General features: G+C 57.7%; 2 protein-coding genes across 3 annotated transcripts; one reads left to right on the top strand and one right to left on the bottom strand.

The window, feature by feature from the left end:
- The first annotated feature begins 3,000 nt into the window (after positions 1-3,000).
- On the top strand, positions 3,001-18,660 carry SETDB1 (SET domain bifurcated histone lysine methyltransferase 1). 2 transcript variants are annotated; one of them, XM_082298454.1, is made up of 22 exons: positions 3,001-3,050; positions 3,415-3,647; positions 3,894-4,060; positions 4,362-4,399; positions 4,519-4,618; positions 4,884-5,054; positions 5,339-5,540; positions 6,484-6,557; positions 6,872-7,062; positions 7,409-7,586; positions 8,068-8,194; positions 10,354-10,512; positions 11,597-12,187; positions 12,572-12,688; positions 12,988-13,157; positions 14,097-14,716; positions 15,193-15,221; positions 15,308-15,440; positions 15,957-16,107; positions 16,474-16,688; positions 17,060-17,148; positions 18,109-18,660. In XM_082298454.1, exons 2-22 carry the CDS (start codon positions 3,427-3,429, stop codon positions 18,224-18,226), a joined length of 3,861 nt encoding a protein of 1,286 aa, XP_082154580.1. In that variant the 5' UTR covers positions 3,001-3,050; positions 3,415-3,426; the 3' UTR covers positions 18,227-18,660. The 2 variants fall into 2 exon arrangements, with proteins under 2 accessions (XP_082154580.1, XP_082154581.1); XM_082298455.1 differs by lacking the exons at positions 17,060-17,148; positions 18,109-18,660 and adding an exon at positions 16,780-17,042.
- A 1,245-nt stretch (positions 18,661-19,905) lies between these two features.
- CERS2 (ceramide synthase 2) lies at positions 19,906-25,035 on the bottom strand. Its single transcript, XM_082298477.1, has 11 exons — positions 24,930-25,035; positions 23,369-23,542; positions 22,747-22,864; positions 22,526-22,644; positions 22,279-22,336; positions 22,132-22,182; positions 21,851-21,943; positions 21,521-21,649; positions 21,332-21,438; positions 21,065-21,218; positions 19,906-20,835 (listed from the first exon to the last, which is right to left on the bottom strand). Exons 2-11 carry the CDS (start codon positions 23,539-23,541, stop codon positions 20,707-20,709), a joined length of 1,131 nt encoding a protein of 376 aa, XP_082154603.1. The 5' UTR covers position 23,542; positions 24,930-25,035; the 3' UTR covers positions 19,906-20,706.
- Positions 25,036-26,019: the final 984 nt, after the last annotated feature.

The raw sequence follows: 26,019 nt of genomic DNA on the forward strand, positions 1-26,019 counted from the left end.
GAGGGGGCGTGGTTGAGGTGGGTGTGTCGATGACGTCACGGTGGGATTGGGATTGGGATTGGGATTGGGATTGGGATTGGGATTGGGATTGGGATTGGGTCGGCGTTCTAAAACTCAGGGAATGAAGACTGGGATTCCGACTGGACATGAGGTTTGGGTCAGAAGCGGGAGTGGGATTGGAACAGGTTTTTGAGTCAGGACTGGGATTTGGGGTCACCAACAGGACCCCAAAGCTCATCCTTTGCTGAAAAAATCTCTGGAGAACCCCGACAGCCCAGCCCGGAGACACTCATGGGGCGTCAGAGTTTCGCTGTCTTCCCAAAGCGATCATTTTTTCACTTGGAGGGGGAAAATAAAGAAACTTGAAGGAGATTTTTGGCGTATTTTGGGTGTTCTGGGGTTTTCATGAGGCTGCCTTGCAAGTCCCAAATGGGCAGCTCATTTCAATGCCTTTTCCAAGAGTTTTTCCCAGTCTCTTCCAATATAAGCAAAGAACCACCTCGAAATCCTCTCACAGGGAAAGCCTTTGTATTTTGGGGATAAATCCTCCTCAACGCTTCCCAAATCACCCCAAGCCACCAGGAAAACACGTGAAGGGACCCAGAGCCTTCTGTGGCTGGGAGAAGGCGGTGCGGGGTGGGAATTTAATCCTCTGGGTTGCATCTGAAAGGTGATGCTGGCACATTCCTGCAGAATTCATGAAGGGCTGGAGCCAGCAGGGCCGGGATAGAAACCCAGCGCCGGCTGCAGCGAGGTAAGGAAGGAGCAGAGGGCACTCAAGGCCACATTTTCCCTATTTTTGGGGGGTGTTTCTGACCCCTCAGCCCCATGAATCCTCCCCGTTCTGGCCCCTCAGGGATGGCGTTGGGAGCTGAGCGCTGGGGGACACGCGCTGGAGGATCCCTGGAGCCGGGAAGAGACGCCTGAGGGGTCCCTGGAGCTGGGAAAGAGACACCTGAGGGGTCCCTAGAGCTGGGAAAGAGACACCTGAGGGGTCCTGGAGCCAAGAGACACCTGAGGGGTCCCTGGAGCTGGGAAAGAGACACCTGAGGGGTCCTGGAGTGGGAAAGAGACACCTGAGGGTTCCTGGAGCTGGGAAGAGACACCTGAGGGGTCTCTGGAGCTGGGAAGAGACGCCTGAGGGGTCCTGGAGTGGGAAAGAGACACCTGAGGGGTCCCTGGAGTGGGGAAGAGACATCTGAGGGGTCCCTGGAGCTGGGAAGAGACACCTGAGGGGTCCTGGAGTGGGAAAGAGACACCTGAGGGGTCCCTGGAGCTGGGAAGAGACACCTGAGGGGTCTCTGGAGCTGGGAAGAGACGCCTGAGGGGTCCTGGAGTGGGAAAGAGACACCTGAGGGGTCCCTGGAGTGGGGAAGAGACATCTGAGGGGTCCCTGGAGCTGGGAAGAGACACCTGAGGGGTCCTGGAGTGGGAAAGAGACACCTGAGGGGTCCCTGGAGTGGGAAAGAGACACCTGAGGGGTCCTGGAGCCAAGAGACACCTGAGGGGTCCCTGGAGCTGGGAAAGAGACACCTGAGGGGTCCTGGAGTGGGAAAGAGACACCTGAGGGTTCCTGGAGCTGGGAAGAGACACCTGAGGGGTCTCTGGAGCTGGGAAGAGACGCCTGAGGGGTCCTGGAGTGGGAAAGAGACACCTGAGGGGTCCCTGGAGTGGGGAAGAGACATCTGAGGGGTCCCTGGAGCTGGGAAGAGACACCTGAGGGGTCCTGGAGTGGGAAAGAGACACCTGAGGGGTCCCTGGAGCTGGGAAAGAGACACCTGAGGGGTCCCTGGAGTGGGAAAGAGACACCTGAGGGGTCCCTGGAGCTGGGAAAGAGACACCTGAGGGGTCCTGGAGCCAAGAGACACCCACCTGAGGGGTCCCTGGAGCCGGGAAAGAGACACCTGAGGGGTCCTGGAGTGGGAAAGAGACACCTGAGGGGTCCCTGGAGCTGGGAAAGAGACACCTGAGGGGTCCCTGGAGCTGGGAAGAGACACCTGAGGGGTCCTGGAGTGGGAAAGAGACACCTGAGGGGTCCTGGAGTGGGAAAGAGACACCTGAGGGGTCCCTGGAGCTGGGAAAGAGACACCTGAGGGGTCCTTGGAGCTGGGAAAGAGACACCTGAGGGGTCCTGGAGTGGGAAAGAGACACCTGAGGGGTCTCTGGAGCTGGGAAAGAGACACCTGAGGGGTCCCTGGAGCTGGGAAGAGACACCTGAGGGTTCCTGGAGCCAAGAGACACCTGAGGGGTCCCTGGAGCTGGGAAAGAAACACCAGAGGGTGCCCTGCATGGAGTCCCCCACGGTGCTGCCCTCCATGGACGTGGACAAAGCCGTGGCCACGGCCTTCGTGGTGCTGCTGGGGCTCTTCCTCCTTGCCATGACCGTGCGCTGCGCCCGGCTCGTGGTGGATCCCTACAGCGCCATCCCCACCTCCACCTGGGACGAGGAGCCCATCAACTGACCCCCCCCCAAACCCTCTGGGACCCCCCAAAACTCCTCAGGGTGCTCCAACAAACCCCCAGCACTCCCAGCCACCACCCAGGCCCCGTTACCTCAGAGCTGCCAGGACCCTCGGCACATCCCTCCCCTCACCCTTTTTGGGTCTCCCCCCCCCTTCCTGCAGGACCCCCATTTCCCCTCATCATCCCTCGCCGTGTTACAAACCCCTCCGAGGTGCCGGTAAAAGGAACTTTCTGGGGGTTGAACGTGAGGGCTCAGGAACGGCTCCAACGACCCCAACCAGTTCCCGAGGGGCTCCGGGGCCGCCTCGGGAACCAACTGCGGCTTTCCCGTTACGCGCATCCCTACGTGCACCTTCCGGAGCCGGGAAGCTCTCGGGGGACAGCGGTGGATTCCCCGATTCCAGAGGAATTTATTCGGGAATTTCGGGGGATTTCTACCCCTCACAACCCCCCCCACCCCCCCCCCCCCCCGGGGCCATCCCCGCCGCCAGGGGGCAGCAGCGCGGGCGGCGCGCGCGGGAAGTGACGTCACGCGGCGTCCGGGAGGGCCCGCCCGGTTCTGCTCCGGTTCCCCGGGAGCGGCGGCGGTGAGTGAGGGGTGAGGGGACGGGCACTGAGGGGAACGGCGGCTTGTGAAGGTCTGTGAGCGGGTGGGGCGGCACGGACCGGGCTGTGAGAGCATGAGGGAGACTTGGTGTGGGGTGTTGAGGGGAGTTGGTAGGCGCTGAGGGGACCTGGGGTGGCAGGGGAGTCGTGAAGGGCTGTGAGGGGATGGGGGTGGGAGGGGAGAAGGTGTGTGAGGGGATGGAGGGGCTGTGGGGGGATATGGGGGCAGGGGAGGAGGAGGGGAAGGTGGGAAAGGGTGGGGGAGCTCCCATGACCTCCCTCCCTTCCCAGAGCAGCCTTCCCTTCCTCACCTCGTCTTCCTCCCGTGCCTCCCCTCACCTGTAGTACCCTGAGGTGATGGAGGAGATGGATTCCCAGGACATCAAAGAGCTGCAGCAGGAGGTGATGGAGGAGCTGGGAATCTCCATGGAGGAGCTGCAGGAGATCATCGACAAAGAAGTGGAGAATTCCGAGTGGGTGAGGCAGAGGAAGCAGCAGCTGGAGGAGCTGGAGCAGTGCATGAGGCACAAGGAGGAGGAGGTGGCCCACGTCGACCAGCTCATTGACGATGCCATGAGGTGCGTGAGCCTGGGGCGAGCCGGGAATTCCGAGGAGGGGGATTTGGGGCCAGGGAGGGTCTTCCCATTCCCTCCAGGGCAGACCCACGGTGTGCGTGGTTCATGAGGGATGCTGACAACTACACCCCTACCACCCGAGGCTTGAAGCCCTTCCTGTGGCCACTTCCCCTCAGCTGCCTGTGGCCGGGCGTGGCTCCTGGCTATCGCTGCAGGATTCAGGAGGCACAGCTGTTTTCCCTCCTGCAGGGCCATCAACAAGTGCGAGACGCTGGCCAAGGAATTGTATTCCATGATCGGCCTCCAGTACCGGGAGAGCAGCTCCGAGGACGAGGCGCCGGCGGCCGCCGAGGTCATCGAGATCCCGGACGAGGAGGACGACGACGTCATGAGCGTGGACTCGGGCTGGAAGCGCAGTTCAGTGTCGCCAGCTGTGCCAGGGGAGGGATTGGGATGAGGGGAGCACCTGCCAGATGCTGTTGGCATCCCAGGATTCCTGGAGTCCCAAACTGGGGTTTCACCTTTGTCCCACCTGCCTCGCTGTTGTCCCCATCGAGTGATGCCGCGTTAGGAAGGATGGCTGAGGGAAAGCTTTGTTGGGGTGGATTTCCTGGCGGGGATTTGGGGTGGGTGCTTTTTCCTGTTCCCTTTTCTTTCTGTGGTTTAATTAGGATGGGTTTTTTCCCACCTAAACCGCTGTTTTCTCTTCGCTCACAGGCGGCAGCAGTCCCAGAATCTCCAGAGATCAGAGTCTGGTGAGTGAGGAGACCCTGGCTAGAGATGATTCCTCACGTGGGGTTTTCCTGGGAGACAACGTTGTGTTTGGTGCTAAAAACCCCTAAGTTTTTCCGTGTTTCCCTTCTCTTTCCTCCAGCTGCGGGAAGCAATGGTTGCCATGAGGAAATCTGCCCGGGACGTTGCGAAATTCATGGATGCTGTCAGCAAGAAAACGAGCTTGCAAGAAGCACAGAAAGGTGTGGGAGCTCCCAAAACAGGAAAACAACGATCCCCTTTCCCTGCTGGAAAGCTCCATTGATATTCCTTGATTCCGAATTGCCGTTTTAATTTGGAGCATATTGATTCCACATTCGTGCTTTTCATGGAGCTGTCTCCATCCAGAACAAGGGAGGCACCTGGGCTGCCTGAGGGGAAGGAAAGCAGGAATTCTCCTTCCAGAACATGTGCAAAGGGGGGCTTTGGGTGATTTGGAACTGACTTTCTGCTGTTGTTCCTTGGCAGATGCACAACCCCCTCAGGAATCTCCTGGCGCTGCCCAGCCCGTCATTGTCCCTGCAGCCCCTGAGAATGACCTCAACACTGATGGGGACCTCAAAGTGGGCATGAGGATTTTGGGGAAAAAAAGAACCAAAACGTGGCACAAGGGGACGTTGATTGCCATCCAGACGGTCGGTATGTGCCAGGCACGGGGCTTTCCTGGGATTTTGGGTGGGAAAGCTGGATTAAAGGGTGTCAGAGCACCTGCTATCACCTGGAAGGGATTGTGGGAGCAACACACCTCCACTGCTTCACTCTCCAAATTAATTCCTGCACGGCTTTTAAATGAATTCTGAGTTAATTCTGAATAAACCGTCTCAGAGCGACCCAGAGCGTTGGGATTCTGCTGTGAAATCCACGTGGCTTTTGTTTGTTTTCCCCTTTATTTATCTCCCCTTTGCCTTAAAATGTCTTTCCAGGTGCTGGCAAGAAATACAAGGTGAAGTTTGATAATAAAGGAAAGAGTTTGCTCTCGGGCAACCACATTGCCTACGATTACCACCCCTCTGCCGAGAGGCACCACGTGGGCAGGAGGGTGGTGGCCAGGTACAAGGATGGCAATCAGATGTGGCTCTATGCTGGCATCGTGGCTGAGACCCCCAACGTCAAGAATAAAGACAGGTATTCCTTATTTCCCATGGTCACCTGCCCCCTTCTCTGGTTTTTTGGGGTTTTTTTTACTTTTTTTAGGCCAAAAAACCAAAAGGTTTCTTTGAATACCCTTAAGGTGCTGAATTGTGCTCTCCCCAGGAAGGCGATTCTGACTTTCTTCATCTTTCTTATCTCTGAAACTCAGGGTGTGGAGCTTCCATTCTTGCTCGTGGCCATGAGTCAGGAATTAGATCTGCTAATTGATTCAAATTATCAGCCAAATGTGGAGTCTGGGCTCCTTGAGGCATGAAACAGTGGGAGGAAATGGGAGCCCTGGGAGGGTAGAGTGGCAGTGGTGTTGCCAAAGCAGTTGAGGAGGAAAAAGAGCAGGTTTGGAGCAGCTTTTTTTGGGAATAAGGAAGGGGCAAGGCTGCTCTGGTGTATTAAGATAAAGGCTTGTGGTCTTCCTGAAGAGATTGATAAAGGATTGAATCTCCCTGGATCTGCTGTAAATTGAGCTGGATTTTATCTGATCCGTGCTTAATAACTGAAAATGATGAAATAACTGAAAATTTGATGCTCAAATCGCTAATTTTCTCTTGGTTGTGATGCTGATCCTTCATCCTGCAGCTTTTGTACAGCTCCAGGGCCTGGAGTCGTCACTCAGAGGCACTGAGTGGGTGCCTTATCCATCTTCCCTGCAGAAACCAGGAGCAATCCAGCATTTTCCCTTCCTTTATCTCCCTTTCCTGAGGCACAGAGGGGATTCAGAGCAGAGGGAAAGGGCCTGGCTGGAAATTGCACTACTGAGAAGCATTTGAGCATCTATGGGGGGACACAGGGAGCGTTTCAGGCTCTTCATCCAGGACTGGGATGTCTCCAGGAGGAGCAGGAGAGGGTCTCCACTTCCATTCCTTGATGTGAAGCTGTGTTCTCTTCGGCTCCCATTCCTAATTCCCGTTGGGTTTTCCAGGTTCCTGATCTTCTTCGACGACGGCTACGCGTCGTACGTGAAGGAGTGGGAGCTGTACCCGGTCTGCCGGCCACGTGAGTGATCCCTGTCCCTCCTGGCCTGCAGAGGTTTTGGGTCTTTGGAAGAGCCTGGGTGCAAAAACAGGCGTGTCCCTTTTGGTGCTGAGCCTGAAGACATCTGAAATCCTGGTTTATTGCCAGGGTGGGTTCAGGATGTCCCACCACCAACATTCCGGCCCTGGGGATACAACCTCTTGATTGACTTCATGTAAAAATCCACCTGGGATATCCCAAAAAAAAAAAAAAAAAAACAAAAACCCAAAAAGAATTAAATGTTTTCTTTGTTTTTTGTCCTCTTCCCTTTCTCCCACGTGTCTCGTTCCAAACAGTGAAAAAAGCCTGGGAAGACATTGAGGATGTTTCCTGCCGGGATTTCATCGAGGAATACATCACTGCCTACCCCAACCGGCCCATGGTGCTGCTGAAGAATGGGCAGCTGATCAAAACTGAGTGGGAAGGGACCTGGTGGAAATCCAGAGTGGAAGAAGTGGACGGAAGTCTGGTCAAAATCCTTTTCCTGGTAGGAATTCCCCTTCTCTCGTTAGGATTAAATTTGAGGCTGGGGATTTGATCAGCTCCTTGCTAATCATGGAAACCTTGAGGTGGGAAGAAGCTCTGAGATCTCAGATCCTAAGGCCCTGAACCATGTGCCCAAGTGCCACATCCACAGGGATTTTTGGACAATTCCAAGGATTGGTGACTCCACCACTGCCCTGCTCAGCCTGCCAGGGCGTGAACACCCTTCCCACGAAGAAATGCTCCCTAATACCCAATTAAGAAATTCCAACATAAATAACTGAGTGGTTCTGCTGCTTGTCAATACTCACTGTTTTCTCCTTGTGTACTCTCTCTGTGTCTCACCTCAGGAAGCTCTACCCGCAGGAACTGTGAGCGTTCCCTTCTCGTTCCCTCAGGAGGATAAACGTTGTGAGTGGATTTACCGAGGTTCCACACGCCTCGAGCCCATGTTCAGCATGAAAACTTCCACAGCTTCTACCCAGGAAAAGAAGCAAAGTGGGCAAACCAGGACTCGTCCCAATGTTGGTTGGTGGCATCTTGTGGTTTCGTGTAGATCCTGGGATTTAAGTGGAGGGTGGTTTGGGTTTGGTGGGTTTTTTAGCAGAATTCCTGGAGATTTCAGATTTCCAGGTTTTGGTTTGTTTGGCTTTTTTTTTTTTTCCTTCTCACAGGAGATTTCAGATTTCCAATGGGTCTTTTCCCATGGCACAGGACATTTAGATTTCCAGGTTTTTTTTTTTCCTCTAGCATAGGACATTTAGATTTCCAGTGGGATTTTTCTCCTGGAATAATGCCACAAAACCAAACTGCACTTGGGTGAAGCTGTCAGAACTTTTGGAGGAGTTGCCGTGCTCCGAGCTCGGTGATGCCCCACCGTTAATCCCAAATCCCTCCGTTTCGCTTCCTTCCAGGCACACGTCAGTGTTGTGGAGCCCGTACAGCCAACTTTAGACAAACATCAGGGATTTTTCCCATTGACTCTTTGGTTTTTCACCTTCCCCACCAGGTGCTGTGAGGAGCAAGGGCCCTGTGGTCCAGTACACCCAGGATTTAGCAGGAGCTGGTCCCCAGTACAAGACTCCGGAGCAGCCTCCAGCTGCCCGCCCCGCCTCTCCTCAGCCTGCAGAGATGGAGTAAGTACCCGAGTCACCTCCAGCACCTTCCACCTCTTTGCTTCTCTCCAGCGCTCAGCTCTCTCAGGCACCACCTTTTCTGTGCAGAGGAATCCTCAGGTGCACGTTTCCTTCATGGCTTTAGTCATGATTTTGGGGGAAATCTTTTACCTAAAGCTGCTGGATGAATAACTGGGGGCGGGAGCTGAGAGCCAACACTCCCCCAGCCAAATATTCCTCCTCAGGGCTAAAGCTTCGCATTTGCCTTTCCAAATTAGACCTTTGCTCCTTCTCTTCCCAAAATCTGAATTGCTCCCTCGTGTCACGATCCAGGCACTGGCCCCCGGCTGCCTTGTGTCCTTCCACTTGGACTGACCTGCTCGCTGACCTCGCTGGGAATTCGGGATCAGTGGTCGGTCCCGGTGGGCACGGAGCAATCCACGGCCAAGCCGCTGCCAGGGGCCCAAAGGGGACATTCCCGGAGCCACAGGCTGAAGGAGGCCTGGAGGAAGGAGGAACTCAGCTCGGTGATGAAGGGAGCATGTTGGAGGACACCAGGGAACCTGGCAATGTGCTCGGGGACTTTTTAGCAGAGGGAGAAGCTCTCCCGGTTCATTTTTGCCAGCACTGTGGATTTCCCATCCGGGTTTACGGCCGCCTGGCCCCGTGCCAGCACGTCTTCTGCTGTGACTGTGCCCTGCTGGAGGGGCACGAGGGAGGCAGGACGTGTCCCAGGTGTGAGCAGCCCGTGCAGGAGGTCAATCTTTACTCTCCACAGGCTTTCCAGGTGTAGCAGCAGCTCAAACCCCCCCTGCCTCAGCTGGAAGTCTCCTCGGGGAGGGGCTCCTCTGCGAGCAGCAGTGCAATATAAACCCAAATTACCCCTGGAAACGCTCCCTCTGTGCTGGTCTGACCAGGGTTTGGGAGTGGAAACCACAACAACGTCACCTTTTCCATAACGCCAAAGAAATCCTGGATGCTGAAGGAGCTCCTGGAATGCACAGCTGGGCCTCCACCCCTGCAGGTCCCCCACGTGCTGGGAAGAGCCAGGCTGGGACTGGGACACACTGGGACCGTGGGCACTGTGTCACGACACCAAGACAACCAAGCTGAACCTGCAGCTCTGTCATCATCACCGAATCCTTTCCCATTCAGGCCTTGCAGTGGTCACAAGGAATTTTCTCCCCATGGAGGGCTTGGCTTTAGGACGTGGTTTTTGTGCAGCTGCTTCCCTGCCCTTAAATCCGAACTGCTCCTGAACGGGGACAGGAAGCAGCAGCAGGCCCGGCCGTGGCCGTGTCCCTGCTCGTCCCAGGGATTCTGCAGGGTTCAAACGCTTGGATTTCACATTATTAAAACTAAGAACAGTCTCCTCACTCTGGTGTTTTGTTTCCTCTGAGGAAAGCCTGGGTCTCTTCCCCCCCCCCCCCCTTTCAAGTTCTTCTCGGTGTCGTCACTGCTTCTGACTGCTTTAAGCCCATTTTTCCTCTTGCTCTTAATTTTGAGATGTGTTTGAACACTTTGCTTTCAGGCAGCTGTTGGCAGAAGCCCTCATCCCTTCCTGCTCTCCTTGTCTTCTCCCTTTCTCCCCAATAACTTCACTGTTTTTCCTCTTCAGCGGCTGGTTTGGGGCGGTTTTCTGTTTTATTGGTGTAAATGGGTTGAAAACCTCCTGGAATGGTTTGGAAACTTGGAGTTGATTGAAATGGGTTGAGAACCTGTTTTTTTGGAGCCCTTACTAGCTCTTTCATCAGGGATGTTATTACATTCCCTTGCACAATCTTATCTTGTTCCTTAGTCCTTGCAAGAGAATCCTCTGGATTTGTTCCTCCCACTCAGGCCTGGTTGAGCCTCTGGAAACTCTGGTTTCTGCTCATCCAGGGCTTTCTTCATAGCCTGGTTTGTCCAGCTTCCCAGGAGGAAAGCCTTGGGCCAAACTTGTTAACCCTTTTCTTATTTCAAAATCAGAAGTCACTTGTAGCTGAGTTCTGAAATTCGGAGTGGTTCTGGCATTGCTGTAGCAGAAATAGCCGGAAATGGGCTGATTTTCACACTTCTTAGGAAAAAAAGCCAATGCTGGGATTCTCCTGGGTTTCTGAATTCCGTGGGGCAGCGTTATTTTGATTCCCACCAGTTGCTTTTCCCATGTTCCAAATCAGCTCCTTCTTTCCCTCCCGCAGATGCTCCGACAACCAGCTGGCCCAGGGCAGAAAACAGGTGGCCAAGAAAAGCACTTCCTTCCGTCCAGGCTCCGTGGGCTCCGGGCACTCGTCCCCATCCTCCCCCGTCCTCAGCGACGCCCCAGCAGCCGGGAGGGCCCTGCCAGCCCCGCAGCACCGGTGAGCAGAGCTCTGGTTGGGACACATCCACGGCTCCTCCTGAGTCTGGGGTGTTGGGGTCTGTGTGTGCTGGTAGGTTCCTGGTGGGGATTGAGCAGCTCAGATCATGGACCGGTGGAATCACTGAGGTTGCAAAAGCCTCTGAGTTCATGGAGTCCTCCCAGCACTGCCAGGGCCAGTGCCGAGCCACGTCCCCAAGTGCCACATCCACGGGTGCTTGGAGCACTTACAGCGATGGTGACTTCACCACCTCCCTGGGCAGCCCCTTCCAATGCCTGCCCACCACCCAGCTCCTGCTGGTCACTCTGTGGTTGCTCTAAGCCAGCTGCGTGTTGCCCGTCAGGGCTCACCTTTGCTCATATCCACCCACACTCCGCACTACCCTTCCTTAACTCCTCCCAGGAGTGGGGAGCAGCTGGAGGCTCTCAGCTTTAAAGCTGCTCCTCAGGAGTTCAGCTCTGCCCAGGGGAGCTGAAGCTCCAGGCACAGTGGCTGTCAGCAGTTAGGATGAGGGAGAGGATCAAAAGTAGCAAGGAGGCTTGCCACACGGGATAATCCAAATTTATTGGAGGCAACTCCCAGGAGACAAGCCTCGAGCAGCTCCAGGGAACCTCTTATAAAGGGAGGTGTTACAATGGGGATGGCTTAACTGGGGACCAATAGAAATCTCTAAGGGAGGGATATGGATGAGGATAGACATTTCCTTGGGCCAATAGCCTCAAGGGGAGGAGGGAAAGGGATCACATGCCCCAATGGGGCATGGAGGTTTAGGGGATTTCCAAAGGGGGAGGGATCCAGAGGGGTAGGGTCTCGGGGGATTGATGGGGACCATATAAGGGTAAAGTGGGAGCTTTCAGATGATGGACACTGAACCTTCGGGAACAACAGGAGGGGTTTGGGTGATTGATAGAGAAAGAGCTACAACAAGGGGAGGAGAACAACCATGTAGGGAACACCGGGGGGAGCGGCTTGGTTCTGGGGCAAACCAACTGGGAATAGCAGTGGGGAAGGTAGCGATGAACCATCGAGGTACAGAAAACTTCTCTAAAACCACAATAAAGCTATCGCCTCGCCACACCCACAGTCTCCCCAGCAGCGGTCCCTCCCAACCCTTCCACGGGATGATGGACCGCGTTCCCAACGAGCCATCCTACCGGGCCCCTCTGGAGAAGCTCTTCTACCTGCCCCACGTGTGCAGCTACACGTGCCTGTCGCGGGTGCGGCCCATCCGCAGCGATCAGTACCGCAGCCGCAACCCGCTGCTCATCCCGCTGCTCTACGACTTCCGCCGCATGACGGCGCGGCGCCGCGTCAACCGCAAGATGGGCTTCCACGTGCTCTACAAAACCCCCTGCGGGCTCTGCCTGCGCTCCATGCAGGAGATCGAGCGCTACCTCTTCGAGACGGACTGCGACTTCTTGTTCCTGGAGATGTTCTGCTTGGATCCCTACGTGCTGGTGGATCGCAAGTTCCAGCCTTACAAGCCTTACTACTACATCGCCGACATCACCAAGGGCAAGGAGGACGTGCCGCTGTCGTGCGTCAACGAGATCGACAACACGCCGCCGCCGCAAGTGGCTTACAGCAAGGAGAGGATTCCCGGCAAGGGGGTGTACATCAATACCAGCTGGGAGTTCCTCGTGGGCTGTGACTGCAAGGATGGCTGCAGAGACAAGTAGGTGGTTGCTCCTGGGTGAGGGGACAGCGCTGGGGTTCTGTGAGGTGGCCCAAGGAATGCCTCAAGGTGGATCTGCTTTGGGATTTAAACCCATGCGGGTTTCGTGGAATTGTGGAATGGTTTGGGTTGGAAGGGACGTTAAAAATCACCCAGTTCCAACTCCTGCTGTGGGCAGGGGCACCTTCTACTATCCCAGGTTGCTCCAAGCCCCATCCAGCCTGGCCTTGGACACTTGCAGGGATGAGAAATCCACAACTTCTCTTGGTTTGATTCCGAGTCAAACCCTTTGTGCCCATCTCTGCCTAAAGATTCAATTTCTTTTCCTGTCTCCGGACCAATGTGAGAAGTGTAACTTGTGCGTTTTCCTGTGTCTCTCTGCAGATCCAGGTGTGCCTGTCACCAGCTGACCATCCAGGCCAGTGGCTGCACCCCCGGAGGGCAAATCAACCCCAACTCGGGCTACCAGCACAAGCGGCTGGAGGAATGTCTCCCAACAGGGTGAGCAGAGCCCTCAACCAGCCCCACATCCATCAGAGAGGGAATTGATCCCCGCTATCCCAGTGCAGGTGTCACCACCTGCCTCTGGTCTTGGTTCTTCTGCCAATCATGGAATGGTTTGGGTTTGGAAGGGGCCTTAAGGATCATCTGAACACGAGCACAGGTCCCTTCCATGAGACACAGCTGCTCCAAGCCTGGTCCTCTGGGATCTCTCTGCAAAACCCCAGCACTGCCAACAGCCACCGACTTTGGGGATGTTTCTTTGTCTTGGAAGTTGTCACCCTTGTCCTCTCTTGCAGCGTTTACGAATGCAACAAGAGGTGCAAGTGCAACGTGAACATGTGCACCAACCGCCTGGTGCAGCACGGCCTCCAGGTGCGCCTGCAGCTCTTCAAGACCCAGAACAAAGGTTGGGGCATTCGCTGCCTCGATGACATCGCCAAGGGCTCCTTTGTCTGCATCTACGCAGGTGGGAGCTCGCCTGGCTCGTGGAAACCTCTTCCGTGGAAAGAGGGGTGGCCAGAGATGGGAATGGAGCTGAGGGAGGGGTTGCAGGACAAGGAGAAGAGTCTGGAAATCTCCTGAGGGAGCTGGAGGTGCTCATCCTGGAGAAAAGGAGGCTCGGAGGGGACCTTCTGGCTCTCCACAGCTCCCTAGGGAGGTTTAAGTTGGACATTCAGGAAAATTTCTTCCTGGGAAGGGTGGTCAGGCACTGGCACAGGCTACCCAGGGAGGTGGTGGAGTCACTGTCCCCAAAACTGCTCAAAAACGTGTGCATGTGGCACCCGGGGACGTGACTCGGTGGTGGCCTCGGACTCCAAAGCTCCTCCAGCCTCAGTGACTCCATGATTCCACAGCCCAGCAGAAGGGCTGGGAAGCTCCTGCCATGCCCGTTGTGGGGCCTGGGGGGTGACAGCTGAGCTGCTGAACTCGCCCAACGCTGGCACGAGATCCTCGTGGTGGCACTGCCGGTGTCACAGGACACGCTGGGCCCCCCGGGCTATCCCTGAGGTGACCCAACCCCTGTGTCCAGCAAACCGGCCGGGCCTGGCACTGCCCACGGGATGCAGAAGTTGCATCGCCGGGGTTGCGTTGGCTCTGCAATGGAGCCGCCCACGGGCACAGCCAGAGCTGCTCCTCTTGTCAGCTCCAGCCCTTCCAAGCCTGTGCTTGAGCTGCTCTGTAGAGATTTCCTGGCTGAAAACCTTGGGTTTAGCTCAACCACGAGCCTCAGGGTTTTGTTACATCAAGAAACAGGGTTACATTGTCCTTTCTGAGCCCAGCTTTGGAATGAAGTGGTGTCATCCCTGTTTTCTCCTCAGTGAGCTTTGGCGAGGATAAAATTGAACGTCCTCCCAGAAAACTCACACTTGGTTTTCTGCCCCCCCACCCCCACCTTTTCCCCCAGGGAAAATCCTCACGGATGACTTCGCTGACAAAGAGGGGCTGGAGATGGGTGACGAGTACTTCGCCAACCTGGACCACATCGAGAGCGTGGAGAACTTCAAGGAGGGCTACGAGAGCGACGCCAAGTGCTCCTCGGACAACAGCGGCGTGGACCTCAAGGACGACGACGACGACGAGAACACGGGCACAGACGAGCTGGAGGAATCCAACGAGGACAGCTCCGACGACAACTTCTGCAAGGACGAGAGCTTCAGCACGAGCTCGGTGCTGCGCAGCTACGCCACGCGCCGGCAGACGCGCGGCCAGCGCGACCACGGCCTCTCGGAGACGGCCTCCAAGGACTCGGGGCTCACGCGGCCCCTCGGCCACGACGAGCCCGCCACGGCCCCGCCCTGCAAGCTGCCTGTGTCTGAGGAGACCTCCAAGAACAAAGTGGCCTCGTGGCTGAGCTCCAACAGCATGGCCGAGAGCTTCCAGGACAACGACGGCGCTTCGTCCTTCAGGGTGGGCGAAGGGGGAGAAGCCAAAGCTGTGAAAATGGAGGTGGCTGCGGAGAGGGAGAAGGGCTGCGCTGCCACGCAGGGAGATCTGAACGGAGAGGCAAAGGCAGCCAGGAAGGAGGTGAGGGAGAGATGTGGGAATGGGAGAGGCAGAGAGGTGCTCCTGCTGCGGTGGCTTTTCTCCCTGTACAGCACATCCAGGGGGATTGTGGGGCTCGGCTTCCTTGAATCTCTGGTGGGACAAGGGAGATGCTTTTTCCCCTCCCAGGGAGGGAATTGGTGGCACAAGAGGCTACAGAAGTCGCTCGATGTGAGCAGAGCTGAACATGCTCCTGTCCAGGGGCCTGAGGGACATGGCTTGGGGACAGCAGGGACATGGAGGTGGTCCCTGTCCACCCCCTGCTCTGAGGAGGAGGGCACTTGGAGTCGCCCAGGGTGGGGCATCTCCATGCTGGGCGTCACTGGGTGTCACACTGAGCGTGGGAACAGGCAGTGTCTCCCTCCTGGGCTGGCATTTTCGGGAGCAATTCCATGGAAAGGCTGGAGAGTGCTTGAGAAGGGAGAGATTCCAACCTTCTGTGCTTCTTCCCTTTGCAGGAACCTGAAGAACCGACCAAAATTTCCGGGTAAGATTCCTAAAATCGTATTTTGCTGCCCGTGGATGATTTCCCTGGAAATCCAAGCGTGACTCGCTCTTGTCCTGACTCCACAGGCTGAGCAGCCTGGGAAGGAGGTACGGCTACAACCCCTGCCCCCCCAAACTGGAGGGGATCCGGAGGCCGGTGAGTGGGACGGTGATGCTGCAGAACCGCCGGCGATCCCTGGCCCTGCCGCCCCCCTCGGAGGTAAACGGGACCCTCAAACCTCATTTGGGGTTGTTTTCTGCCTTTTGGTTCCCAGTTGAGCACAGGGTTTGTGGTTGTAGTTGTTGATTTCTTGGAGGGCAGTGATTTCCTTTGGGTTTTGGGGGGTGGGGGGGGGGGGGTATTTTGTGGATCTGAACGGGGAAAAAAAGAGGGGAGTGTGGAATTTGGGTGGGATTTGGCACCTTGGTGTGCACGGCTGGGAGCTGCTGTTTGGCAGAGCCATGCTGGGGAACAATCTTTGTTTTTTGGGTCTTGTCCCTTCCTTCTGAGCACCTAATGCTCCAGCATCATCTCAAGCAGAACGCAGCAGCCCCCAAAACCCCACGGGTGTTCCAAACGTGGACCTGTGGGGTGCCATGTCCAGAGCAGGGAGAGGGGGGGATCCCCTTCCCAAGGGTTTCCTGGAGCAGAGAGGGGTGTGCTGGAGGAGAGCACCACATTCCTGGGGAAAAGGGAGGCTGGGATGCACACACCAGGAGCTGTTCCTGTCCCCAGGACGTGCTGACACTGTCCAGCAGCACCGACAGCGACGGGGAGAACGGGCAGGCCCCGGGCAGGGCCAACGACAGCGACGACATCCAGACCATTTCCTCGGGATCTGAGGAGGAGGAAGGGGAGGACAAGAAAAATCCATCATCTGGGTCAGGTGAGGGGGGAGACGAGGGCTGAGGGTGAGGAGTTTTGGCTGGAAAGCACCGGGAAGGGCTGATGAGGCCACATAGCAGCTGCTCCTGCTGCGTCCGACCGCTGAGGTTGGAACGTTCCCCGTGTGTTTGGCGAGACAAAACTGCAAAATCTGCTCCTTGAAACCAGATATTTTTGGGTATTGTACGAAAAAACAACAACGAGGCTTCCACTGGGTCTCCAGGGTGGGCTGGGTGGATTCCAGGAGCCATCCTGGAACGATATTTCGGATCCGAGGCGTTTGTTACCCTCCGAGTGGAGCCGCAGCGGGGTCGAGGCCAGCACCCGGCCCCAGCTTGCTGTGCTGGAAGGTCCCATCTCCTGGCAGGTCCCGTGAAGAGACAGGTGGCTGTGAAATCCACCCGAGGCTTCGCCCTCAAGTCCACCCACGGCATCGCCATCAAATCCACGCCGCTGGCAGCGGCCGACAAGGGCGAGAGCGCGGGGCCCGTGCGCCGCAGCACGCGGCAGTTCTACGACGGCGAGGAGAACTGTTACATCATCGATGCCAAGCTCGAGGGCAACCTGGGCCGCTACCTCAACGTGAGTTGGGCACGGGCTGAGCTGTTGGCTCGGTGGGGATGGTCCTCCTCCCCAAGAGCAGCTAAAAATGGGAGAATTGGGAAAAGAGCAGGTTTAGGAGGATGATGAAGCTTCCCGAGCGGAACGGCAGCTGCTGCGGCCTGGTGGGAGCAGGAATGGCCCAGTCAGACCTTCCAGAGCCCTTCCAGAGCCCGCTACCTTTGAGTGTGGATCTTGTGACTCACCCCGGGCGTGCAGCCTGTTCCAGCAGGATTCCGCTGGATGCGGCGGGCAGAGCAGGAATGCTGCTTGTTTATAAAGGCTGCCTTCAGTGCTGGCAGCTCAGCTCCCTGCCCAGCAGCAGCTCAGGCTCTTTTCTGTTGCCTTTACAGCACAGCTGCACCCCAAACCTCTTCGTGCAGAACGTCTTCGTGGACACCCACGACCTTCGCTTCCCCTGGGTCGCCTTCTTCGCCAGCAAGTGAGTCCTGAAGTGCTGGGAGGGGCTGAGGATTCCTGAGCCTTGGTGGGACCTGCTTGGGTGTTCCCTGCTCCTGGAAATCCCATTCCCAGTTTCCCATCATTCCTGAGCAGAGAAATCAGTGCCAGGTGAAATCCTCTGTCTTGTGCTGGAGATCCTGGTGTGATTTCCCCCAGTTTCAGACCTTCCCAAAGGGCAGAGTGAAGCATGGAGCAGCCGAATTCCCGGCTTTTTTGAGTCCCAAATCTTTGAGTCGTGGTGAATCCCTGCCACGTGCCTCTCTGCTCCTCCACAGAGATGGATGAATCCTCACGGGAATGATTCATCAGGGAACTTTGTCCCTTTCTCTCTGGCTGCTTCAGCCTCATCCTGGAGCACTCCCATGGAAGCGTGGCTTCCTTCTATCACCCAGTTCCTCCTCTTTTCTGGAGCAGTCTCCTCTTTCTCTTTTCTGGAGTAGTCTCCTCTTTCTCTTTTCTGGAGCAGTCTCCTCTTTTCTGGAGCAGTCTCCTCTTTCTCCTCTTTTCTGGAGCAGTCTCCTCTTTTCTGGAGCAGTCTCCTCTTTCTCCTCTTTTCTGGAGCAGTCTCCTCTTTCTCCTCTTTTCTGGAGCAGTCTCCTCTTTTCTGGAGCAGTCTCCTCTTTCTCCTCTTTTCTGGAGCAGTCTCCTCTTTTCTGGAGCAGTCTCCTCTTTCTCCTCTTTTCTGGAGTAGTCTCCTCTTTCTCCTCTTTTCTGGAGCAGTCTCCTCTTTCTCCTCTTTTCTGGAGCAGTCTCCTCTTTTCTGGAGCAGTCTCCTCTTTCTCCTCTTTTCTGGAGCAGTCTCCTCTTTTCTGGAGCAGTCTCCTCTTTCTCTTTTCTGGAGCAGTCTCCTCTTTCTCCTCTTTTCTGGAGCAGTCTCCTCTTTCTCCTCTTTTCTGGAACAGTCTCCTCACCCATCCCATGTGGTTTTTTTACTCCCCAGGCGGATCCGAGCCGGCACGGAGCTGACCTGGGATTACAACTACGAGGTTGGCAGCGTGGAGGGCAAGGAGCTGCTGTGCTGCTGCGGGGCCATCGACTGCCGGGGCCGGCTGCTCTGAGCCATCCCTGCTCCCAGCAGATCCCACTTCTCTCCAGAGGCCTGGTGCTCACTTTCCCTCAGTGAGGGTAAAGTTTCTTCTCTAGAGGTTCTCAGTTCTCCCATTCACCTGGAAAATCACAGATGGACACGGAGCAGGAATGGGCTCTGGCTGTGTTGGGGGGTGATTCCCAACCCCTGGGCTTCTCCCACCTTGAGGCTCCCTCAAGGAAGGAGCTTTTCGTGCTCTCTTCCAGCTTTCCACCAAAAGTAAGGCACAAACCTCCTTTTTCCAGCAGCAAACACTTCCCCAGTATTCCCAGGAAGTGCTTCCCAGTTGGGACTGAGGCCTTGAAAGTGGGAGGGAGGATGGTGGAAAGAATCTCTGGAAGACTGGACCAATCTGGATTTATAGAATTTAAGTGAAAAAAGACAAGAAATAAGTATCTGTCTTTACCTGTGAGCTGTTGTAAAGAATCTTTTAGTTGCTAAAAAGCAATAAAAGTGTGTTTTTCTACTAAAAACAACCAACCCTGATCCTTGAGACGCAGCAAAGAGCCCTGAGAAAACACGATTGAACCACTGCCATCATCCTTGTTTCCATGGGCTTTGCAGGAAACATGCCAGAGGCTGATGGGCCCACGCACAGGGAGAGGAGGAGCTCCCACATTTTCACCTTTCCTTCACCTTTGCTCAAAACAAACACTCCTTAAACCCTCCATTCAGGAAAATGACAGAGAAACGAGTTGGAATTTTCTTAAAGCAGATCCCATGCCTCTCCCCCATCTCCAACCTTCCCAAAACGCAGAGTTTGGCCTTAATTCCTGCACTGAACTGGCAGCTGGGACAACCCCAAACTGGTTTTGGGCACCTGGGCCAGGGGAGGGAGGGAGGGAGGGAGGAGCAGCCACCAGCCCCGTCCGGCTGCTGGACACGGATCCACACGGAAAACGCACACGGAAAAATCTCCGGGGTTTGGCCGCCGCACTCAATCCCAGGGCTGGGGTTTGGTTTTGTTTTTTGGTTGTGGGGAGGGGAAGGAAGGTGGGAAGGCACCGGGGCAGATCCAAAAGGTTCAAAAAACCACCTTGAGAACTGATAAAAAGGTGAAGTTTTACAAACCGGCCTCAAATCTCTCATTATTGCCGTGGCAAAGCCCAACGCGAGGGGTGGAGGAGTCGATTCCATCCCGCCTCCCCCACGCCCAACACCGGCCCAGCTCAGGCAGCTCTGCACAAGGGAGGCTTGTTGGGTTTTTTTTTCTTGCTAAATAACCTTTTCTTTGTAAAATAAAACCTTTCTGGGGCCTCCTGGAGCTCCAGTTCCATCCTGAGCGTCCACCTGAATAGAGGCTTTGTCATCCCAGCGGGGCCGCAGCTCCTCAGGGAACCCAAACCCAAGCTCCAGCCTGGGGTTGAAGATTTGGAGAACTTTTAGGAGAAAAAAAAAAAAATACATAAAAATCATCAAAATCCTCAACTCTGCCCGTTTTTAGCACTGCCTAAAGGATCTGTATCAAAATAAGCCCCAAATGCCCTCAAGGCCATTGTGCCACTCACAGAATATGCCCAAATCCTGTAATTTTTTTTTTTTTACCCAAGTTTATTAGTTTTTTTAACTTTTAATATATTTAACCTTTTATTTATTTCTTCTTTTTTTTTTCTAAAAAACAAGAACAACAAAACACGTTTTGGTCTGACATTGGTTAATGGTCCTTTTTCCCCCCCCCCACCCTCCGTGCTGGGAGGTCTCGCAGCATCCCGGGGGGATGCAGGAGACAGAGCCAAGCCCGGCTCCTTCTGTCTTCCAAATAAATAGAAAGGAAAAAGAAAAAAGAAAAAAAAAGGAAAAATCAGTTGGAAATTTGTCCTGTTACAAGCTGGGAGAGGCCACGGAGAGGGAGAGACTCAAAATCCATTTACCGAAGAGAAATGAGAGGATTAAACTCTGTGAGACACACGGAGTGACTCAACCCCCGCAGCTTCCTTCCCCCAAGTACTTCCATAGTGTCATCCCATCATTTAGGCACTGAAACACCCAGGAATTCCCTGCTCCTCCCTCCCGGTTCGGCGGAGCAGGGATTGAGCCGGCTTTTCCAGCCGGACACAGGTCAGGGAAAAGGGGATTTTCCCCCTCCCCCGCTGAAGGAATGGTTGGGAAAGTAGGAATAACACAGAACCCAGCAAGGGGCTGGGGCCGAGCTCTTTGGCCAGAGCCAATCCGAGGGGCTGCGGGGCAGGAAGGAGCCACCCCGGCGGGATGGGAGCCATCCCGGTGGGATCCCTGCCGATCCCGGTGGGATCCCTGCCGATGCCGGGGAACCGCAGTGGATTAAGGCAGCAGGTGAGAGGTGGAAGGGCACCAGCGGTGAGTGTGTGAGGCAGAGCTGCGGCCCCGCTCCGGAGGGGTCTGGGCCCGGCGGGCGCTCCGGGGGTCCCGGTGTGGAGCGGCCGGAGGGGCCGGGCCGGTGGCGGGAGGTGGCAGCTCTCGGGTCCGGGGCGCTCAGTCGGTTTTGCGGTGGTTGTTGTTGAGGACGGGGTGGCCATTGGAGAGGGGCCCGTTCTTGGCCGCCTCCTCCTCCTCCTCAGAGTTGTCCGTCTCCTCGCGGTCACTCCGCTCGTCCTCCACCACCTGGGGACAGAGGGAAAAGGGGGTTCAGCCAGCAGCCCCTCATTTTCCTGCCGTGCCTCAGTTTCCCCATTGCAGCCACGGTGGTTTCTCCCCACCGAGGGCTCTCCGGGAGCTGGGGAGCCAAGGGCAGTCAGGGGGAGGATTCAGGAGCTGCAAAGCCCCATCCTCCATCCACCCCGAGTGGGTCCTTTCCCCCGTGACGTCCCCGAGGGCCCAGATCCCCTCTCACCTTTCCAGTTATGAACTTCTGGGCCATGCGGATGATGAGGTAGGCCCAGAAGATGTGCAGCGACTGCAGCACCACCATCATGAAGTTGAAGAAGTAGTAGCCGAAGAAGGCGGGGTAGAGATCCAGCGGATAAAACACCGTGCAGTGCATGATCCTGCCGGGAAAAGCCACTCCCGTTAGGGGCAGAACCAGCATCCCACCCCCCCAGTGAGACCCCCCCCCCCCAGCCCCTGCCTCAGTTTCCCCCCACTCCCCAGCGGGGCTCACCAGAAGGGCAGGATGACCAGGCGGGTGATGATGAAGACGGCGGCGAAGACGATGAAGATGTTGTTGCAGGTGTTTCTCCAGCCGGCGTAGTTGAACATTTTGGCAGACTGGGGAGGCAGAGGGGGTGAGCTGGGGAGGGGGCACAGGACTGGGGGACGTGGTGACAGCAGGACAGAGGGACACACCAACCTCCAGCAGATAATCCGAGGAGTCGTGCAGGGCCATGATGAGCGTCCCAGCACGGATGTAGTTGGCAAACCAGGAGAAGCTGATGAGGATGATGGTGGCCACGTGGTGGATGATTTGCTCCTTGAAGTCCTGTGCCCAAAGCAAAGGGGAGCCCAGAAATTGGGAAGGGGGAGGTTACAGCAGCCCGGATCCCACCCATACCAAACCCCCATCCCACAGCCCCTCTGCGTCCCCAGATCCTCCCAGCCGGTCCCTCCCGCCCACCACGAGGGTGAAGAAAACCCTGCCACGACGTCCCAGTGTCTCCCAGCCCACTCCCAGAGCCCCCACCTTGCGCTTGACGTCGGAGGCGATGCTGAAGAGCAGGGACCAGTAGAAGGAGAGCTCGATCATGTAGTACCAGTACTGGGAGGGCAGCATGCTCTGGGGGCAAGAGACAGGTTGGAGGGGTCCTCTGTGTGCCCCAGAGGGGTTTGGTCCAATCCTGTGGGCACCAGCCGGGTGTCCTGGGGGACTCCCCAAACCCCCACGGGTGCCAAGAGACCCTGCTGCACCCCCAGCTCTCACTGCTGATCCCGGTGCTCAGGAAACGCCGCGGGCTCTGTGCTCACCTGGATGGGGTATCCCTTCCACACCTCCCGCAGGTCGTAGAACCAGGGTTTCTGCAGGATGGGGAGGGGGACACAGAGAGAGAGAGAGAGGAGTCAGAGGGGCCAGGGGGGGCCGGGGGAATGTGGGGAGGGGGCGGCAATACTCACATCCACTATGACAGCCATGCCAGCAATGAAAGCAATAAGGTAAAAGGTGAATCTCCAACTGGAAAAAGGAAGCAGACGGTCCTCAGATGGGCACCGGGGAGCGGGAGGGAGGAGGACGGACCCACCGGCCCCGCATCCCGCGCTTCCCACCCTCCCGGGCAGCTCCCGGCCGAGCGGGTGCCCCCCCAGAGCCCCCCAGGGTGGAGGGGACAGTGACATCGGGCAGGAAGGGGGGGATGGGTCTCACCTGGCCTCCCGGAATTTCTTGAGCGTGCTGGGCCGGTCCTGGTTGCGGCGGCGGCGGAACCAGCGCTCGACCTGGCGCACGGTGCAGCCGCTCTTCTTGGAGAGCATCTCCACGTCGGCCTGGGGACACCGGGACAGCCCCACCGTGTCACACAGACCTGGCTCTGGCACTTTCACCCCCCCTCCAGGCACCTCTGGGGACCCCCCACCCCCAGCCCTCACCTGCTTGGGGTGTTTGGTGGTGGCAGCGTAAAACTTCTCCAGCACCGCATTGGGGGTGGCTTTTAACCGGACCTTCTCCTTGACGTTCAGGAGCCCGGCCAGGGGGGTGGCCACGTACCTGGGGAAGGAGTGGGGGACATAAATGTCCCCATTTCTGTCACCTGGATGATTTGGCCCCCAAATCAAAGCCACCCAGGGACCCACAACCACTCAGCATCTCGGTCTCCCCATCCTGCCGTGCCTTCTCCAAGGTGGGGTTTGCCACAGGGGAGCCCCCCGGGGTCCCTCTGTCACGGGCTGTCCCCACTCCGATGAAGGGCGGCCCCCCCCTTCTCTTGCCATCCCAACAAAGCCGGGTCTGTTCCCATTGTTTGCCCAACAAATCGCTGCCTAAACGCCCGGTAAGGGTGGGGGATGCACAAAGCCGTGTTTGTGTGGGGAAAGGGGGGGCACGTGGGGTTGGGGGGCGGGGGGGAACAGGACCCCCGGGGTGCCACGGGCAACCCCCAGCCAGGCTGAGGAAAAAGTGCCACATCCCGGGGTTTGGCCACTGCCCCCGGGGCACAGGGAGAGCTGGATCAGGGGCTCAGGATCCGTCCCCACCCCCAGGGAAGGGACTCACGTCTCAAAGAGGTGCCGTACGATGAGGAAGAGGAAGGCCAAGGGGAGGGTGATGTACAGGTCAGAGGCTTTGGCATAGACTCTCCCATCCCGGTCCTCCAGGTCGGCCCAGGTGAGGTTTGCCGGGAGCCAGAGCCGTTCCCACCAAAAATAGCTGTACAAGGTCTGAAACATGCTGGGGGAAGGGAAAGGGGGAGAGGTGAGGGGGGCACCGGCATCTCTGAGGAGTCGGCTGATCCCACCCCGCTGTGTCTCCCACACCCCGGCTGCACCAGGCACCCCAACTTCCACCTCAGCTCCCGGTGAAATCCCCCTCGGAGCGGCCGGCCCTCGGCTCCGGGGGACTTTGCTCCCGGCAGCCCAGAGGTCAGCGGGTGATCATTAACAGGGGCCCCAGTCCTGCCTCCGACCGGCAGCGCGGATCCCTGGGACCAGCCCGAGGGAAGAACCGGGCTCCAACTTCCGCACTTCCCACCGGGATGGGCACAGCCCCGGGATTGCCGCGGGAGAAGCCCCCCGACGTGGCTTCCCTGCCGAGCGCTGTGTCCGCATCCCGCGGCTGATCCAAACCCAATTCCCGGTGGGAAACGGAGGCACGGAGCCCACCACCACCGTCCCGAGGCCAGGCACAGCACCAGCGTGGGATTAGGGATTTGCTGGCGGCACAATGAGCACCTTTGTGCCTTAAAAAGGCTCCGGACGGGCCCCGGCAGGGGAGGCGGGGGAGCCGCGGGGTCAGCGCATCCCGGCTCTCCCTCCCTCTCCGGCAGCCGGTTTTGGGGAACCCCGCGGGGTCGGGATGGGGTCGCAGCCCCGAGAGGCGAACCCCCAGCACGGCGCAGGGATTGTGGCGAGGGATGGGGCGGCTCCGCTCCGCTGGGGGAGGAAGAGGAACCACCGTGGCCGGTTTCGCAAGGGCAGGCGGGAGGGAGGTGCCGCAATTCCCGACTCCCGGGGCTGTGCCGCGGGCAGGTAACGGGAGGGGAGCGTGGGAGGACGGGGTGAGGCCCCGGTCAGGGCCGACAGCTCCTTCTCCCCCGGGGCACCGGCAGCGCAGCGCGGTGTGCCCGCACCGGGGACAGCGAGCCCGGTGCAGGAGGGGGTCACCGCCAGGCCGGACCCCTCCCCCCGAGATGATTTTAGGAGCGATCCTGCTGGAAACGGGACGAAATCCCGGCGGGTTGAAGTCGTGGACAGAAAAAACGGCACCGGCTGCGATCCGGGCCCGGGGGCTGCGCGCCCTGCCCGGGTCGGGGGGCGGCGACCCCGGCGGGGCCCGAGGCCGCTCTGGGCCCCCGCTGTGGCCCCCGGGGGGGCCCCGCCTCCGCCCAGCCCCGCCCGAGTAGTGCCGGGGGGCCCCGCCGGACCCTGACCGAGGGCAGATGGAGGCCCGGGATGGCTCCGGTGCGCGCCCAACGCCCGCAGAAGGGCCCGGCCGCGGCCCTGGCGCGGGGAGGGGGGGGGGAGAGCGGGAACCATCCCGAGGCTCCCCCCCCCCCGGGCGGCCCCTCCCGGAGCGGGGAGGCCCCGCGTGGCCCCGGTTGCCCGCCGGCCGCACTCACCCGCAGCCGCCGCCCGGAGCCCTCACGGAGCCGCCGCCCGGAGCCCTCACGGAGCCGCCGCTCGCCCCCCCCGTCCCGCGCGCGCCCCGCGCCAGGCAGCGGCGGCAGTGACGTCACCGCAACCCGGGAGTGACGTCACCGCAACGCCGCGGGGAGCGGCGCCCGCCGTGGGGAGGGGCGGGGAGGGCCCAGGCGTGAGCAATCAACCGCCGAGACGGGATCTGTGCAGCCGCTATAGACCCCTGTGCGCCCCATATACACCCCCTATACACCCCCTATACACAGCCCTGTGCACCCCATATATACCCCATATACACCGCCCTGTGCGACCCATATACACAGCCCTGTATGTGCCCTGTGCGCCCCATATACACCCCCTATACACAGCCCTGTGCACCCCATATACACCGCGCTGTGCGACCCATATACACAGCCCTGTATGTGCCCTGTGCGCCCCATATACACCCCATATACACCCCATATACACAGCCCTGTGCGCCCCATATACACCCCCTATACACAGCCCTGTGCACCCCATATATACCCCATATACACCGCCCTGTGCGACCCATATACACAGCCCTGTATGTGCCCTGTGCGCCCCATATACACCCCATATACACCCCATATACACAGCCCTGTGCGCCCCATATACACCCCCTATACACAGCCCTGTGCACCCCCTATACACTCCATATACATCCCCTATACATAGCCCTGTGCACCCCATATACACCCCCTATACACAGCCCTGTGCGCCCCATATACACCCCCTATACACAGCCCCGTGTGCCCCATATACACCCCATATACACAGCCCTGTATGTGCCCTGTGCACCCCATATACACCCCATATACACAGCCCTGTGCACCCCATATACACCCCCATACACAGCCCTGTGCACCCCATATACACAGCCTTGTAAGTACCCTGTGCGCCCCATATACACAGCCCTGTATGTGCCCTGTGCACCCCATATACACCCCATATACACAGCCCTGTGCGCCCCATATACACCCCGTATACACAGCCCTGTGCGCCCCATATACACCCCATATACACCCCCTATACACAGCCCCGTGTGCCCCA

The sequence above is a fragment of the Coloeus monedula genome (assembly GCF_965178545.1).
Source record: "Coloeus monedula genome assembly, chromosome: 29".
In the NCBI taxonomy this organism is placed as follows: domain Eukaryota; kingdom Metazoa; phylum Chordata; class Aves; order Passeriformes; family Corvidae; genus Coloeus; species Coloeus monedula.